Here is a 19,518-nt window from a genome sequence, read left to right as displayed (position 1 = left end):
TGGCTAGGATCCACAGAACCCAGTCAATTAAGCTTTGGATCAGAACCCCATGCTATTCAAAATTTGATATTGAGAGTTTTAAAGGTTAAAGATCAGTGACCATGAGCCAGAAGGCATCAGCAGAAGCAATCAAATTTCAAGCCCTGAGAGAGAGCCTGTGTCTTGAACATGAACAAAGACTGGCAGAACTTAGAAGGCAGGAGAAGGAAGCCTTGGCCCAGCTGGAAAGAGATGCTAGAGAAAGGATCGCTAAAATGGAAAAAGAAGCTGCTCAAAGAAAGAGAGAAGCCCATGCAAGACATATGGAATGGCTGGCTGCTGAGGAGAGTGTTTGCCAGATGCAGCAAGAAACTGACAGACTTGAGCTCCAAATCAAAAAAGTAATGGAAGAACAGCAGGTCCAGTTCATAACAATGTTGGTATGTTGTATTACTCTGAGCAGTTGTCTGTGTTTAACTGGTTTTGCTATGGCCAGGGAGAGGGTGACTCAAACCTGGGGAAGGTGAAAAATAGCTGTTTGTCTGTGAATGAAATTTCTGAATGTCTGTCTGATATCTCAGAAGTAAATCTGGAATTAGATGAAGCACAGAGAAAGCTTGTTTATGGAGAAAAGGTTTCTCTAGAACAACTTAAAGTTGATGGTCAGGTTGAAGCCCTAATTGAGGAAGAAAGGTAAATTTTTTATAGGTGATGGATTGTTGGCAAGTAAAGTTTGTGAAAGTGAGTCTAAAAAAGGTAGAAATGATTTGTTTAAAGTAGCTCAGTATAATGTGGAGAACAGCAGTTTATCTGTTGGGAGTGGCAACTTGCGTGTTAGAGAAGCTGTCTCACTTTCTAAGGGGTTTGTCTACACTGGCAATTAACAGCACTGCAATTTTCTTGCTCAGGGGTGTGAGCAAACACTCCCCTGAGCGCAGCAAGTTACAACGCTGTAAAGTGCCAGTGTAAACAGTGCCCCAGCGCTGGGAGCTACGCTCCTCATTGAGGTGTGGTGTGTGGTGGTATTGTGTTTTGGGTTTTTTTATTTTTTTTTATTTTATTTTTTTTAAAGAGCGCTGGGAGAGCTTTAGCATTGCTGGTGTAGACTAGCCCTAAGTATATGTCTGAAATCAGCCAGGAGTGCTGGGACAAAGGAAAGAATGACTCCAATTGTTTTGAATAGCAGCATGCCTGCTGAGGAAAAGTTTCGCTAGTTTTTTGTGAAGCAGACAAAGTGCTTCTCAGTTTATGCTACTTGAAAATGTACCAGTTGTTCCAGAGCTGGATATGCATTTAACTAAGTTTGTGTCTGCTAGGCAGAATGACATTATAACTAGGTCGCATCCAGTTGGTGACATAACTAGATCCCAGACAATTCTGGTGCTTCTATTTTGCCTCTTGATAGTGTGTTACTGGGTAAAGGTATGACAACTGTCTGTTTAGCCAGGTTGATATCATAGCCAGGGCACAAGGAGAGCATGAAGGTGTTTGACTGTTACCCACTAACCGTGTGGAAACTTGTAACAAGGAGGAAACAATTCCTAAGCTTGTATGTGGCAAAGGGAAAGAGAGTGCCTCTAACCTTTTATCTAGTAAGTCTATCAGCTTACCTAAAAGGGGGTTGTGTAAAAATCCTCCTGATGGGCCAGAGGTGATTCTGGGTTTAAGTGAAACCCAGAAAGAGTCTGTTGTTGCTCAGGAAAACGTTCCTTTAGAACAAGTCCTAGGTGAAGAGGGTAAGGGCAGAATTTCTGTGAAAGATGAATTGTTGCTTTAAAAGATTCCTGAAGAGGAAAAATCTTCGTGGTAGTTTTTCCAAGCAGTTTGCTGTAAATGAGGGGTGTGGTGAAAGTGATTTGATCAAGAGAGTTTCAGTTCCTAGCAGCCAGAATTTTTCTGTTGAAAATTGATCCACTTACTCTGCGTTAGAAAGACCTAATGTGGGTAGCTTTAAGAAGGTTTCAGATGGAATGAAAATTGTCAGGGAATTTAAACAGCCCTATGATGACCAAGTGGCTGTGTTTGGTCAGCCTGTTGGGGAGAGACTATGTTGTTGGAACATAAATGTCTCCATGCTAATTCTTTGAGTAAGCAGTCTATGACAGGTACTGAGGAAAGATTGTGTTGCTGTTTTTTCAGAGCAGAACAGTCTTATGACTGAACCCACAAGGATGCATGGGAGAGCAGGCAAACTCTCACCCTTAGACACTTTGGATTTGTTTGGTATCTCTTTAAAACAGAGTCCAGTCTCTAAGCTGCTGCTGGTAGTGAATTCACAAGCAAGCATGCAGGAGAGTGTCTGTGTAGATGTTTATAGCACAGAGGGTCTGCAGTTGGTGAATACAGCTAGCTAGCATCAGGTGCATCTGAAGAAGTGGTGTTTTACCCACGAAAGCTTATGCCCAAATAAATCTGTTAGTCTTTAAGATGCCATCAGACTCCTTGTTGTTTTTCTAGCCAGCAAAAGAATTCCTGTGAGCAAGAAGTTTGTTTTCAACCTTCTAGGAAAAAGGTGGGGGGGGGGGGAAGGACCCAGTCCTGCTGTGTGGAAGAATGAGTGTCCAGTCTTGAAATTGGTAGCACATGAAAATTTGAAAGCTAGTGTCTGGGTTGATACAATCTACCTGGCTAACAAGGGAGGGGGAAGATTTGCCCCATAGATGGTAGCACTGAGGATACACTTGGCCAGCCAAGAGATTTAGTAAGACAAAAGGCATGGTATGACCAAAATACTTATAATCACTGACTTGTAACAAATTTAGTGTTACTGTTAAGGTTTAGCCTTCTGCTGTATTTGATTTTTATGTCAACCCCGGTAAAAATGTACAATGTGCCTAATCTTTTGAAAAAACCCTTGAACATGTTAAGAGTGATGCATAAGAACACACTTTATGTTAAAAGGCCTTGTGATACTGATATTTCAAAGTTAGTGCCTATAACTAGTCTTAAAACTGTACACAGGAGAAAAAACATTGCAGACCTAATGTGCTGTATGAGAAGGGAAACTGAGGCACACTATAATATTGCTTTCATGGCTAAATGCCAAGATTCCTATACTATGAAGAACATTAATATCTACATTGACTTAATGTTAATTGGGTTCCAAACATTTGCCAGAGCTTGTGTGGATAAATTAGCTATTTTTGATAGCTTTTGGCAAGATCACATGAAACATGCAGGAATTATGCTGCAAGAACATATTCAGTCCACTGTTGGTCTAACCAGGTTTTACCTTAGGTTTGTAAAGGGATTCAACAATATTATTAAACATGATTTTGATAAACCATTTCTGTTATACACTGATACTTCTAATATTGGGTTAGAACAGGGGTGAGCAAACTTTTTGGCCTGAGGGCCACATCTGGAGATGGAAACTGTATGGTGTGCCATGAATGCACACAAATTTGGGGTTAGGGTGCAGGAGGGGGTGAGGGCTCTGGCTGGACATGTGGGCTCCGGGGTGGGACCAGAAATGAGGAGTTCAGGGTGCAGGAGGGGGCTCTGGGTTGGGACAGGGGATTGGGGTGTGTGTGGGGGGTGAGGGCTTTGCGGGCTCTGGGGTGGGGCTGGGGATGAGGGCTTTGGGGTGTAGGAGGGTGATCCGGGGTGGGACCAAGGGGTTTGGAGGGGGATTAGGGCTGGGGCAGGGGGTTGGGGGCACAGAGGCAAAGGGGGGAAGGCTCTGACTGGGGGTGCAGGCTCTGGGGTGGGGCTCGGGATGAGGGGTTTAGGGTGCTCTGCTCTGGGATAGAGGGATTCGGAGGGTGGGTGGGGTATCAGGGCTGGAGCAGGGGGCTGGGGCGCAGGAGGGACTCGGGGGTGCAGGCTCCAGACAGCACTTAACTCAAGCAGCTCCCATGGCTTCCGGAAGCAGCAGCATGTCCCCGCTCCGGCTCCTACGCTCCCCTGTACGCAGGCGTTGCCCCTGCAGGCCATTGACTGCAGTTCCTGGCCAATGGGAACTGTGGGGGCAGTGCTTGGGGCAGGTACAGCGCGTGGAGCCCCTTGGCTGCCCCTACATGTAGGAGCCAGAGAGGGGACATGCTGCTGCTTCCGGAAGCCATGCAGAGCCGTGGCACGCAAGTGTGGAGCAGCCCCAGACCCCGCTCCCCGGCAGGAGCGGGGCAAGCCCCAGACCCTATTCCCCAGCAGGAGCTCAGGGGCCGGATTAAATCAGTTGGTGGGCCACACATGGCCCGTGGGCCGTAGTTTGCCCACCCATGGGTTAGAAGCTTTAGTAATAGAGAACCAAGAATGGGAAACCCCTGTGATGCATTCAGTAATGTCTGGAACACCACTTCCTGCATCAGTTTTGCGTTGGGGGTGTGACGTTATCTGATTAAAATATGACCATATAGATCATTGTTGCAACCACTGTTGTATATTTGCTGCAAATGTTGTATAAAGGGTGTCAAGTGAGGTGTCTATGAAAAGGTTAAGATTTTCTGGTTCTGATTATGCTGTCTGTATGCATGTATCATTTTTTGTATTTGAAGTTATAAGTATTGGCTCTATACTTGGATTTCAAACTTTTAATCCTGGGGTAATGCCCACAAGGTAGCTAGCCAGCACATCTTGGAGGGACTAGTCAAATTGAGTGACCCATCAAAGGAACATTTAACTGACAATGGACCATGGGAGACGCCCATCTACACTGAATGGAATTTCCTGCTGTGACTAGGTGAAATGCATGGACGTGGGACTTGCCCATGTGACTCCAAACTCCATCTTGTTGCTGTAATTTCCCATAGTAAGAACAAAGGGATGCCCTCCATATAGCAAAAGGTATAAAGGGCCCTGGAAACACCTCCATTTTGTCTTCACTCTTGCTTCTTACCTCTGGAGGAACTTTGCTACAAACTGAAGCTTTGAACAAAGGACTGAATGACCTATCGAAGCTGTGGATGTATTCCAAAGACTTGATTTAATCCAGCAGTTTATTCCATCACTGCTACAAGCCTGAACCAAGAACTTTGCCATTGCATCCAATGAAGAGAGCTGTAGCTCACGAAAGCTTATGCTCAAATAAATTTGTTAGTCTCTAAGGTGCCACAAGTACTCCTTTTCTTTTTGCAGATACAGACTAACACGGCTGCTACTCTGAAATTTGCCATTACTGTATGTATTTGATTCCTTTAACCAATTTTAACTTTTCTTCATTCCTTCCTTCCTTCAGATTTTAGATACTAAAGGATTGGCATCAGCGTGATTTTTGGGTATCCTCTAAGTTTTATATATTGACCTGGGTGTGGGACTGGTCCTTCGGGATCAGAAAAACCTATTTGATTAAACTGGTGGTAAAGAACCACTCATCTCTGAATTCAGTATTTTTGGTGGTGGTATAAGAACTGGAATGCCTGAGGAAACTGCCTTTGTCTTCTTGCTAGCCAGTGTGGTGAAATAGAAGTTTACTTTTGTTGCTGGTTTGGTATATCCTATGAGGGATTAGCCACCAGTCTTGGGGTGTATCTGACCTATTTCTCATCAGTTCATCCTGAATTTGGCATCCTCAGTTGTGACCCACTGAGACACAGTTACAGTGGCGTAATGGTCTCAGAATCCTGTCAGCTAGGCGGCTTATTGGATCACAAGCTATAAGAAGGGATCGCTGGAGCATGTATGTCTGCATATGTATGTAAATATAGTGTTTGGGCTTAAGGGGAAGAGCTGTAAAATATTGCCCAAATGATAAAGTTACAAATGTCTAATTATTTAATAATTTAGTTTATCAAAGGAGGTATTTTATACAGGCACTATTGATTTACCCTTGGTGGATATCATCCTTTTGTGTGTGCCATCAGCCACCCTTTTTTTAAAACATAGGTTTCAGAGTAGCAGCCGTGTTAGTCTGTATCTGCAAAAAGAAAAAGGAGGACTTGTGGCACCTTAGAGACTAACAAATTTATTTGAGCATAAGCTTTCGTGAGCTACAGCTCACTTCATCAGATGCATTCAGTGGAAAATACAGTGGGGAGATTTATATACACAGAAAACGTGAAATAGTGGATGTTACCATACACACTGTAATGAGAGTAATCAGGTAAGGTGCGCTATTACCAGCAGGAGGGCGACGGCGGGGGGGGAGGAAACTTTTGTAGTGATAATCAAGTTGGGCCATTTCCAGCAATTGACAAGAATGTCTGAGGAACAGCTGGGGAGGTGGAGGGGGTTGAATGTTATAATTCTTGATATCTGATTTGTGTCCATTTATTCTTTTACGTAGAGACTGTCCAGTTTGACCAATGTACATGGCAGAGGGGCATTGCTGGCAAATGATGGCATATATCACATTGGTAGATGTGCAGGTGAACAAGCCTCTGATAGTGTGGCTGACGTGATTAGGTCCTATGATGGTGTCCCCTGAATAGATATGTGGACACAGTTGGCAACGGGCTTTGTTGCAAGGATAGGTTCCTGGGTTAGTGGTTCTGTTGTGTGATGTGTGGTTGCTGGTGAGTATTTGCTTCAGGTTGGGGGGCTGTCTGTAAGCAAGGACTGGCCTGTCTCCCAAGATCTGTGAGAGTGATGGGTCCTCTTTTAGGATAGGTTGTAGACCCTTGATGCTGCGTTGGAGAGGTTTTAGTTGGGGGCTGAAGGTGATGGCTAGTGGCGTTCTGTTATTTTCTTTGTTGGGCCTGTCCTGTAGTAGGTAACTTCTGGATACTCTTCTGGCTCTGTCAATCTGTTTCTTCACTTCAGCAGGTGGGTATCGTAGTTGTAAGAATGCTTGATAGAGATCTTGTAGGTGTTTGTCTCTGTCCGAGGGGTTGGAGCAAATGCAGTTGTATCCTAGAGCTTGGCTGTAGACAATGGATCATGTGGTGTGGTCTGGATGAAAGCTGGAGGCATGTAGGTAGGCATAGCGGTCAGTAGGTTTCCGGTATAGGGTGGTGGTTATGTGACCATCGCTTATTAGCACCATAGTGTCCAGGAAGTGGATCTCTTGTGTGGACTGGTCCAGGCTGAGGTTGATGGTGGGATGGAAACTGTTGAAATCATGGTGGAATTCCTCAAGGGCTTTTTTTCCATGGGTCCAGATGATGATGATGATGTCATCAATGTAGTGCAAGTAGAGTTAGGGGCATTAGAGGATGAGAGCTGAGGAAATGTTGTTCTAAGTCAGCCATAAAAATGTTGGCATACTGTGGGGCCATGCGGGTACCCATAGCAGTGCCACTGATTTGAAGGTATACATTGTCCCCAAATGTGAAATAGTTGTGGGTGAAGACAAAGTCACAAAGTTCAGCCACCAGGTTTGCCGTGACATTATCAGGGATACTGTTCCATAACACTTCAATCTCTTTGGGCACTCGATTACAGACCTAAAAGTGGCAATTCTTCAACAAAAAAAACTTCAAAAACAGACTCCAAGGAGAGACTGCTGAATTGGAATTAATTTGCAAACTGGATATAATTAACGTAGGCTTGAATAAAGACTGGGAGTGGATGGGTCATTACACAAAGTAAAACTATTTCCCCATGTTTATTCCCCCCGCCCCCCCAGATATTCTTGTCAATTGCTGGAAATGGCCCACCTTGATTATCACTACAGAAGGTTCCCCCCCACCCCCGCTTTCCTGCTGGTAATAGCTCACCTTACCTGATCACTCTCGTTACAGTGTGTATAGTAACACCCATTGTTTCATGTTCTCTCTGTATATAAATCTCCCCACTGTATTTTCCACTGAATGCATCCGATGAAGTGAGCTGTAGCTCACAAAAGCTTATGCTCAAATAAATTTGTTAGTCTCTAAGGTGCCACAAGTCCTTCTTTTCTTTTTAAAACAGTACGTCTGAGCATGTGCAATATGTCAATCTTGAATATAGACCACTTAGCTAATGGGAACATAGAATTTGGATTTTCTGTCAGTGGTTTTAATGTAAAGTAGAATTGTTGTCCCCAAATTAATTCTCATTTGTTTCTTGTATAATAGTTTCAGAGAGAGAGGCTATTTTCTTGTTCCCTTTAACATGTTAAGTATCTTCTATTGGAGATAATCAATTTAGATTTATATTATCCTCCTTCCTTGACTGCAACCACCATGTAAGGAAACAATAAAAACAGATTCATTTACAAGTATAACAACAAAATTGTATAGAAGTAGAAAATAATGACCCAGGCCTTCAAAAGTAATTACCAAAACATAAGAAATACCTTAATTAACTAAATACGCAAATAAATAATTAATCATAATAAGAGTATTTTATTTCCATAACTTAAAATCCTCTAAAATCTTCTGCACTGAAATTCTGCTACCCATGTAACTTACTAGAACTGAGATTTTGCAGCCTTAGACTCTACGTCAAGTAGATCTTCCGCCTTTGGGTCTGGTTATTCAGCCCTTTAAACTACAAGCCTGTGCAGCCCCTTCCAGCCAATGGAGTTTCTGGTCCTAAACTAGCTTTTGATTGAGAATCTCAACCAAAATACGTCTTAGATGCTTGCATCTTTTTCGGCAGAGCAGCCTCATTAGAACAAATATTCCATAGGACCTGCTAGAGTTAGCCATCCAGAGCTGTCTGGTTTTATTTCCAGTGCAAAACTTTTAGTCCACAAGATACTGTTTCAGCAAACTAGAGTGGAAAGTTTATAGTATAAATACAGTATATACCTACATCATTCTGTGGGGCATCCTTATCCTCCAGGAATGTGTAGCAGTTCCTCTAACAATATTTGTTGTTTGAATAGATGGAATAAGAATTTATTGGTTTCATTTCCTCTTAAATTCCTTTTTTCGGGACAGCATTTTCTAGAAATACAACAATTAGGATAAGAGAGAACAACTCTCATGTCTTTTTACAGCAGCGTAAATCTTTCTTAGTTCTCCTTAACTGTTTTTTCCCCTTTGGAGAAGAAGCTGCTAAGATAAATTAGAAAAATCTGTAGTTATAAGTTGAGATGTTTTGTCAAATCTAATCGGTTGGTCTACTACAAAGTATGAGGTTTGACTGGTAAGAATACTTTGGTTGCTTGCTCTGTGCCCTGTTATGATAATTCCGATTATATTCTCAGAGCTCCAAACATTTTAGAGGAAAGAAAGTTTGAAAAGCTTTCAATTGAGAAATAAATCTGCTTTTATGTCAGACGTCTGTCTACTCTTGTATTTGTATTACTAGGGGCACTTTGCATAGAAATGGAGACTGTTTCCCTTAGGAGATTATCTGCTCCTCATGTTCACTTCTGCTGCCTGAAGTTGTTGTTGCAAACAGAGGGATGTCATTTCAGGAGGGGAAACCAACAGTAGGAGCAGATGCTGTTTCCATGCAAAATGTCCGCAATAATAAAAATCTGAGGGAAGACAGCAGATTTGATGTCAGCTTTTTCTAAAGAGAATAGTTGTTCAAAATTTTCATCACCCATACATGAAGTAACATCGGATCTTATATTGTACTTAAGTTCCCTGTCAAGTTTGCTTTTGCCAAGGAATGCCATTCCTTGCAGAGAAGTCAGTTAGCCTTTTAGTAATATACTGAATAGGGATAGTGAATTGAAATAAGCCCTTGCTTGACTAAAAGTAAGCATCTGAACAAAAAACTTTCACTCCCCTTCCGTGCTGCTTAACACATCTGTTCCAAAGGATTACATGGCATATTAAGGAACCAAAGATGCACAGGAGGTACAGCAGAAAACAGTCATCTAAGGCTTAAACACAAATGCATTTGTCTTCCTGCAAGTGGAATGCTTAGGCACGTATATTATCTGGGTTTATGTTTTATCTGGGTTAGACAAAATAAAATGGAAGCTGGAAAGACGAAGTAAATTTTTTTATTTAAAAAAAAAAAAGCGACACCCATTTTGCTCAGCATAGCATCTGGCAGTTTGTGCAGTGCAGTGCTTTTCTTGCCACAGATAGCCTGACTAGTACTGGAAAAAAACCTTCACATTCAAACTAGTTTGAGCCTTCTTCTGCCAGATGAAAAACGGCGTGATGCCCTTCAGCAATACAGGCATGGTGAGGAACCCAGTGTCAGAAGTAAACCAGTTTCCACCATGATTTGATACTGGTTTAACAGTCAGTGATATCTTGAATATAAAATTAATACAAAATACTTATTACTTTGAATGCCTTGGATCTCAAACCACTTTTCAATGTCCATGTGAAGTAAGTTTCCCCATTGTACAGATGGCGAAACTGAAACACAGAGAAGTTAAGTGATACCCAAAGTCATTAAGTTGTGAAAGAGCTAGGAATGGCTCCCAGATCCCGACACAGATAGTTCAGCTTCTCTACATTATGTAAAATTAGGTTCTGATTCTGGTCCCTATCCTGGACCTTGTATGTTGGTTGATATGGCAGCATATAGGGGACATAGAGGTGTGGGAAGAATGGCTGGGGAAGAATTCTCTTGGCCCGGTGCTGCTCCAAGTTCAGCTCCCGGCCTAGAGACAGGAGTGGGAAGTGACACAGCCTATAATCAAGTTGGATAGAGCTAATTTACACTAAGAGCCATACTGAACCCTAGATGGCCCAGAATACAGTTAGCATGATGATGACTCAAAGTAACCTTTGCATACACTTTCACCCTTGACTGCACCTTCTGTGAGGCCCAGCACAGAATCTCTCTGTCGGTGTTGGTCTGCAATGATCAAATTAGTTGACTGAGAAATAAGTATGCACATGCGCTTAATCAGTGTGGTATAGAATCAGGAACATGTGCCATATTTAAACAGTACAATTTTTAACCGAACTTATGCACCATGCAAACATGAGCAGACAGGAGACCATACTAAATATAGCTGCATTTGTTATTTTCAATGGAAAACTCTGTAGAATGTTTCCAATATGACAGAGCTGCCCAGTAACTCTAGACTCTATGTATAGACTGTTGAAGGGGCTGATTGACTAACTAGTGACTGTATTCTAAATGAAAGTCTTCAGACACTAAGACATTTCTCAGAGTAGCAGCCGTGTTAGTCTGTATCCTCAAAAAGAAAAGGAGGACTTGTGGCACCTGAGAGACTAACAAATTTATTTGAGCATAAGCTTTCCTGAGCTACAGCACTGAGCCCTCCCAAACCCTCAGGAAGTCCCAAGGTCCCCCCAAACTGAGTCCCCCAACTCCCCCCAGTAAGCTGTAGCTCACGAAAGCTTACGCTCAAATAAATTGGTTAATCTCGAAGGTGCCACAAGTCCTCCTTTTCTTTTTAAGACATTTCTGTGGGTTTGGGATAGAAGACAGATCAGAGGAAAATACCCTCTTGGCAGATTCATGTATGAGACTATCAGTTCTTCCATGCATGTCACACAGGAGCAAGATTTAGCAATTAAAGATTTAATGTTCTGGTTCTTGATAAGGGAATTTCAATAGTGAAAAATGCTTTCTCATCAGTGTCTGTGATATGAAAGTAACATGTAGGCGCTTTAAGGCTTCTCCTGTGCTGTTTAAATGTTGTCCTTTAACTTTTTTTAGGAGCAGCCTTATGTCAAAGAGTAAATTATAGTCTCTTTAAGAAGATCTAATCATCCAATTTTTTTAAGAAACCCAGCCATATCTGAAATCTGTGAGCTAGATACTTTTATTTTTATCTATACCTCAAAAATACATGATTGCAAAAAATGTAATTCCTTAAATATACCAGTCCAAATAATTTTGCGGTAGAATCTCGGTTTTGTGAATTGGGTCAGAGGATACCAGTTATGTAAGGGATAATTGAGTCTCAACTAAGCAGGTGAATGGGCTGGCAGTTTGTAAGAAAAGGAGGTGCACATAATCATGAAGCTGGACAATAGGACATTAAGAATGAGCCTGCTAAAGGGTGCATGTGATATATAACTACTGTGAAATATTACACAAATAAAGGAGCTATCCTGTTTTTTCTACACTGCCCCTTCAAAACCTGATTCAGTTGTGTACTGTTTGTGCTAAATTTTCTTCTTGGTTACACTGGCGTAACCTTGCTTACTTAGTGGAATTGTAGTGGTGTAACTACAGTGGAGAATTATCTTATTGTTACAGCTCGTCAGAAAGTTGCGGATGACCGTTTTCCTAATCAAAAAAATTTTTTGTATTGAATAATTTGTATGACGTTTTCCCTACTCTCCCCACTCCCATTTTCTGACAAGTTCTACTTAGTTCTAAATAGCACACTTTCTCTGTGCACTATAATGCACATAGCCTTTAGTATTGCTGCATATAATCTGGGTGATCATGTAATGAAGGGCCCTGTTAATGCTTATGTACAATGGTAGAAAGAGCTATGGTAGCTTATGGGACTTAATTTTTTTTTTTTTTTTTTACTTTTGTGTAGGTAAAATCTCAACTCTGACATTTATAGTCATGCATCCTTTTCGCACATAATAAATATAAAAAGGTAACTGTGATTTAATCAGGATGGGGATGTTGTGGGCTCTTTAATCCAACCTTGTGGTAGCACTGTGGCAGCCTTATTCTGCCTCCACTGAAGTCAATGACAGAGCTCCCATTGATGTCAGTGGGAGCAGAATCAGACCTTGTATGCTGCTGTGCATGGAACTGAAGATGAAGATCTGAATTTGGTGTCTCACTCCTCAGGCCTGCTGAGGTTTAGCGAGAATCGGGAAGATCAAATGCTTAACAGGCAAGGGAAGAAAGACACTGTCATGTGTAATATGCGAATATTCATTCTAGCGTCTTCATTACCTAACTAGTCTTTTTTCCCCTCCAGCTTAAAGTACATGTTCCTCACTGAGGGCTAAGCATATGCCATGTTTGAGGTTTAAAAGTTAAAACTATTTTGGCCCCCTACGTGTGCCTAAAGCACCTGAGGGAATAAAGCCTTAACACTGTTTTATTTTTTTGAAACATCAGTGTGCACTAGGAAAATTTTAATGTGGGTAGCAGGGTCCACACAGATAGGTAGCGCATCGTGCAGTGGAGTTCTGTGGAGTTACATCTCAGCTTGCCATACAATAAGTGTTCATGTAGATCTGGAATTCAGAAAGCTGTATGAAATTTCCTCTGACTCTCCCCGTCCCATTCTGTGCTGAGACAGTGTGAGAAGCTTCATTCCAAAAGGGCAAGAAGTATCTGAAAATGTGGTTTTAAAATGAAAGTGCTGTCTCAGTCACAACTGTATGAATGAACCTTTAAGATGGTAAGGGTAGGTGTAATATACTCTGTTCTTCCCTGTTGACGACCTCTCCCATCCTCCATGTTCAGTTGTCAGGCAGCCTGTCAAGGTTCCTTCCCCACTCTCGACTCTAGGGTACAGATGTGGGGACCTGCATGAAAAATCTCCTAAACTTATTTTTACCAGCTTAGGTTAAAACTTCCCCAAGGTACAAACTGTTTTATCTTTTGCCCTTGGACTTTATTGCTGCCACCACCAAGCATCGAACAAATATATAACAGGGAAAGAGCCCGCTTGGAAATGTCTTTCCCCCCAAAATCCTCCCAAACCCTACACCCCCTTTCCTGGGGAAGGCTTGATAAAAATCCACACCAATTTGCATCAGTGAACACAGACCCAAACCCTTGGATCTTAAGAACAATGAAAAAGCAATCAGGTTCTTAAAAGAAGAATTTTAATTGAAGAAAAAGTAAGAGAATCACCTCTGTAAAATCAGGATGGTAACTACCTTACAGGGTAATCAGATTCAAAACATAGAGAATCCCTCTAGGCAAAACCTTAAGTTACAAAAAGACACGAAAACAGGAATATACATTCCATTCAGCACAGCTTATTTTATCAGCCATTTAAACAAAACAGAATCTAACGCATATCTAGCTAGATTACTTACTAAGTTCTAAGACTCCATTCCTTTCTGTTCCTGGCAAAAGCATCACACAGACAGAGAGAACCTTTGTTTCTCTTCCCCTCACTCCAGCTTTTGAAAGTATCTTGTCTCCTCATTGGTCATTTTGGTCGGGTGCCAGCGAGGTTATCCTAGCTTCTTAACCCTTTACAGGTGAAAGGGTTTTTCCTCTGGCCAGGAGGGATTTTAAAGGTGTTTACCCTTCCCTTTATATTTATGACACAGCCAAAACACCCAATACCTCTCACCCAATGAGCAGGCATCTTTATGCACCCCATCTGGGTTTTCACAGCTGTACATCTGAGTAGGAGTCTACCCTGCGCTCTGAACCAGACTGAACCCTTGGCCTGTTTTTCCCATGTCGCTTTCCCTGTTTTCCACCCTGAGATTATGGCCAGGACCACCAGAGGGGAGAGGCTGGTTGGAGCAAGATGTTCAGGCTGGAGGAAGAGGAGATAGCAGCCTCCCCATTAGAGGAAAGCAGGCATTTGGAATTCACTCTAGGAGATAGTCTTGACTTTGACCTGGTTCCTGTGGCCAGAAACCAAACCTTTTCCTCATAAACCACTTTCTAGTGACTCCTTACGGGACTGGTCAGTCCTTATGGAGAATAGATGTGCAGTGCATTTATTGGGCAGCGGGCACTTTAAAGCTTAGTAATGGTTTCTCCTGTGTCTGCTCAATGTGCCTTTTTCAAGTGCTGATGATACTAATTCAAATAATTTTTTCTCTAAACTTGGCAAAGTGCTACATACAAACTTGGCACTAAGGGCAATTTACATGCTCATGGAGGATAAACTCCAAGTTTAAAAGTTCATCCGTTTTCTGCTTAGGCAAAACCAAGGATAGAGGGGTATTAACAGCAGGAAGTGTGTGTGTGCTTATGTGTATATAATGTAATGCTCTCAACTCACTTTTCTTCACTTTCCAAAATAATTCACTTTTGCGTGAAGACCAAGCATAGATATTGGAAGCACAAAAGGAGAATTTATTTGGAAGGCTACAAACATGTTAAATTGGTCACAGAAGAGAAGATTTTATGAAGAAGACACTTTTGTAACATTAGGTATAACCCTGTGTCGTGCAGGCCATGCTACACTAGTCGGGCTCTTGTTCTTTCCCACCCATTCCGAAAGTACAGATCAGCCTTCTTGAAGGGATTTCCTAACACTATGTATCTGCCCAAGAGTGTCTGTGAATTTGCTGCTTAGTTACATTTTGTTTCTCTATCCTGTTTTCCCCTTCAAATTGTCCTCACTGCCTCCATCTGTATTTGTTGTAGGTTATGCAACATCTGTGGGGGGAAGGGAGTCCTGTCACTGTTCTAGTTATCTACCTGAATCTTGTGTTGGGGAGGGAAGGGGCACAAAAATGCACTGCAGTTGTCTTCTGTAAGAGGGTCTCCCACAGACGTTACTCTAAAGCGGAGATCTCTTCACCTCAGATGAAATGCTGCTGCCCTACGGTTCTATATTTTGGTTTTGTCCCATGGCTGTGTAAAACTGAAGCACGTAGTCCAGCATAGCTTTGTATAACTAAGATCATTAGCTTGTGAACTGTATGAATGCTCCCGTCTCACACACAGTGGTGGTGAATCTAGGAAATGTTATCATTCTCAATCATTGTTTGTCTTTTGAAGGTGTTGGTGCCTCTGGTTCTGCTGCAGCAGTTCCTGATGGAGCTGACAAAACGAGGCCAGGAGCCACTCAGTGCGCTTTTGCAGTTTGGAGTGACGTATTTAGAAGACTATGCTGCAGACTACATCATCCAGCAAGGAGGATGGGTAAGAACGCAGTGGTTGGTTGATTGCATAGCCCTTTGAGAGTGTGCTTCCATATATGTTGTTTAGCTCACCCTCTGCTGGTCATTCTACTAATGAGGTTTAGAGGATTTGCTACTGGGTCAAGAGGTAGAGATAAGAGCAGAGATTTGCTAGCCACCAAAAAGGAAGGCTTATGTTCTTAAAGGGAGACATATGGCTTGGGATATGGGCTTGTCCATTGAGTTGAATGGAAATGGAATTCCAATCCAATTCTCCAATGGAAAACAATCACTGATCCTTGTATTGAGCACATCAAGATACAAATAGAGTGTTTCACTTTGGAAACAAATATACATATGCCAGTGACCATAGATGTACTGTGTGTTGGAGTTTGGTCTCTTTAATTTTTTGTTCCGCTCTGGTGAGTCCTGGAAAGTGTGTGTACAATATTTTTCCCCTCTTTGACATAAGCTTTGGAATGTCTTTGGCAGAGGATGATCTCTTTTACAGTAATTCCGTATAGGAATGTCAGTAGGCATCACTTTAAGACATGAGTGCCTTTTTATTATACATCATGTTATCCAGTAGGTAATTAAATCTTGCACTAAATCTTCTTGCAAAATTCTTAAGTGCATAGTGACTTGGAGCTTGAGATTCATGGTGTATTGAAAAGTACATTTTAAAAATAAATATTCACACACTTTGTACTGGAGTGTGGTAGATCCAATTTCTGATCCATGTTGGAGTCCACCAAAAATGTGAAACCCCTTATTCCCAGCCCCAGCATTTTGTGTTCATAGTTGACGTGCTGGGTCTCCCAGGCTGGAGCCACACTGTGGGAGGTTGGCTTCCAGATTATTTGTCTCAGGAAGGTAGAACATTGCCAGATTTCAATGGAATTAATCTGGGATTAGTGAAATGACTCCAGCAAGTTGGTTTTATTGTAAAAGTAAGCTGGTCAGGAAAATCCAGTGATTAAAAAGTCCTAACAGGAAAAATCACATTTGAACAGCTTCTCATATTTCAGTATTTTCACTGGATTTTTCTTTGGCAGTGGAGTTCCATACTCACTTCCTCCTTGTCCCCAGCTGCTGCTACTCCTGGCAACAGGATGTACTTGTTCCTTATATTGGTGCTAAGAGGTTGTTTTTCTGGTGCAGTCAGCCAATTTGTCTGTTTAACCTTCAGCTTGTGCAGAATGGGCAGGGACAGTTGTACATGGCATGCATTTCAGATCTTGGTTTAATTAGTTACTGCACTAAGATTCAAATGTGCATTGCTTTTGGTTAAATCTCTGTTTGCAATTTTAAGGAAGAAGACTGTTGGTGTTGTGCCTTATATAAAGCTGCTGTTCTTGATGCCTTACTTCTGAAAAGGCTATGCTCCATTCTTCAGCTTCCTTTTGAAGCGTTTTATAAACATACTTCTTAAAGCCCAGAGCTTCTGAAAACAAGCAGATTCCCAGTATGGCCTTGGAGGGAGGGAGGGTGTGCTTTGTGTTGGCTATGTGACTGTGTATGTAGCCGGGTAGACTGCATTCCATCGACCCTGTGCTTGTCTGTATACATCCACTCGGGCATAAAATCAGAATGACACAAGTGGCATAGCAAACAAGCTAGAGCTATTTTTGAAACAGAGCAGAAAAGGCAGGGAAAGAAACAAGGTGATGGAAACTTTCCAACTGAATAAATGTGGCAGCAATGACCCATCATCAGTTACTCCATAGATGCAGTGGGGGTGCCTGCGCACGTGGTTTTTCGAAGAGGGAGTATGTTTTTGCCCTTTGTTTCATGTAATGTAAATATTCAGTTTCATTAGGCAATATCAATTTTTTGTTGGTTTTGGATTAGAGAAATCATATTCCAGAGGCTAGCTACACTTGAAACTGTGGGTGGGGTATGGGTTACTGTTTGGGCTCCTGAAATGAAGGTAGCGCAATTATTTGTATTTCAAGGGAAAAGAAGTATCTGAAACCATGGCAAGCTATTAGCCAAAACCTTTTCCATGGCTATTTCTAAGTAGCACTCTCCCTAGGAGTTCTGTGTGGATTGTCGCAGGTTACCAATAGTGCCACTCTGCCAGGTTATATCCTCACAGTGCTAATCTCCAGTGAATGGTGACACAGGGACAATGAGAAGTGCATCCATGGTGCTGCCAAAGAGCTATTTGAGGATAAGACAGGCAGGTAACCAGGGCTGTCTAGTTCCTTATTCTTGTCACCTTGAAGCTATGCAGATGGAGCAAGCAGCATGTGCAGTAGTGCTTGTTTAGAGCTCATTTAAAACTGAAGATATACCAGAGCAGTTTAAGCCTGTCAGCTTGTACACCAAAGGCAGAGGAAGGGAACTTGCTGAGCCTCCTTTGCAGAGGCAGGCCTGTGGGGACACATGGTCTCAGAAGCCAGGAGCATCATGTGGGCTGGAATCCACCCTAGTTTTTCCAAGGGAGTGTGGGCTTTTAAACTGGAGCCAGCATCTTCCAGGAAGGAACTATTCAGTGGCAAGGAGGTAGGGGCTTAGCTGAGCCTTCCCTCTCTCTGACCATTTTTCCTATAGAGCCAGGATTTTGGGGACACATGGCCCCATCAACCCGTGTCTGCAGACAGCATCCAGAAGGAGGTGGTTCTACAGCGTCAGTGGTTCTAGACTCTTTAAAAGGGGGAAATGGGCGAGGTTGTGGTCAGGAATTTTAACATGATTAGAGGCTAAATCGCTGGGGCAGGGGAATGAAGGTTGGAGCTTCCCCGTGGAAGTCAGTGAAGTTAGCAGACAGTATGGTGGGGTGAAAGCCTCCACTACTCTCCAAGAGCCTCTGAGGCTAGAACTGCCTGTTAGATTTATCATCTCTCTGCTCAGTGGCAATGCGTGCAGAGTCGGAAGGTTCTTGGGAGGGTGGTGCAGGGAAGGGCAGAGGGACAGAGGATTGGCTCACTGTATTGAGGGAGAGCAAGTGTTCATGGATAAAGGGGATGGTTTAGTTAGGATTTTAGTAGGTTTGAAAATTGAGATATTAAAGTAACTTCTGTTTGTAGAGGAGGGTTAGCTCAGGAGATAATGGCTTGATAGAAGGGCATTTGGGAATAGCTTTATATTTATCAAAACATAGTGTGCATCTATCATTATCCTGGTCACTTTGCTTGTATGTTGCATTCCATTCTCTTGTTCAACATTTGCGTTTTTGTCTTTTTAGCTTGTATATTCTTCAAGGCAGGGATGGTCTTCCTCCTTATTAAGGAAGTGTATGCCACATGCAATTGAAATATAAATAATAGCTACTAACTAAGAGCGGAAACAATTACTCCCATCTGGTTTGCAATCCCTAAAACCCTGTCCTTCTGAAGATAGATGTGGGTTAAGTTTTTAGGACTCCAGGAAAGAAGTGGGCAATTTCATTAGATTGCCACCTCACTTGCTCTTTGTAGAGTGATAGGTTAGTAGACTATATCTTTTGCATTAATTTCTGCATGGTCAGTTTATGCATGGTTTCTGCTCAAGGGCAGGTACAATATTTAAAGCTCTCCAGACAGCTCACTAAGTGAGTTGTGGGCATGATTCTTTCTGTCCTGACGTGCTTATTGAAACTTGAACAGTCATGTGAAAACCTTGTTCCTTTCTCATTTTGACCCATTGCAAAGCAGTTCTCCAGGCTGATTTGGCAGCAGCTTAGCTCTTCTGTTTACCCTGAAGCTGTATTAGGGCACAAACAAACTGACGTGCAGTGCGCGTGCTCTCCCCCTCCCTCTCTAGTTCTGTCTCCCTCTCTGTTCCGACTTCTCCAGAGCTTAGTGCTGCTGTATCAGAAGCGACTCTTGGTCTCCTGGAAAAGTGCAGAGTAAGACCAGACAGCTTGGTAAGGCTTTCTTTCCCCGAGGCAATTTCTTTGGTAGTTTTCAAGCTCAGCATGTCCTGTTCCCCAGTTAGGTTTCATCTGCATTGAAAAGAATATTTGGGAAAACCTAGGAGAAGAATTACAAGATTGATTTCTTGAAATTTAGCTGCATTATTGGTTTTTGTTGGGTTTTTTCCCCCCTCAGCTTTGCAT

The 19,518-nt window shown here is 42.3% G+C and overlaps 1 protein-coding gene across 6 annotated transcripts in view; it reads left to right on the top strand.

The window, feature by feature from the left end:
* Window positions 1–19,518, top strand: part of BCL2L13 (BCL2 like 13) — an 82,938-nt gene that overhangs the window by 40,901 nt on the left and 22,519 nt on the right. For all 6 annotated transcript variants that reach the window (XM_084634139.1, XM_084634135.1, XM_084634137.1 and 3 more), the window contains one exon: window positions 15,355–15,498. In XM_084634139.1, coding sequence (XP_084490265.1) covers window positions 15,355–15,498 — 144 coding nt within the window. The remainder of the gene's footprint in view (window positions 1–15,354; window positions 15,499–19,518) is intronic.

This window comes from Lepidochelys olivacea (genome assembly GCF_965140295.1).
Source record: "Lepidochelys olivacea isolate rLepOli2 genome assembly, chromosome: 1".
NCBI lineage: Eukaryota > Metazoa > Chordata > Testudines > Cheloniidae > Lepidochelys > Lepidochelys olivacea.
This window is presented reverse-complemented; position numbering and strand designations above follow the sequence as displayed.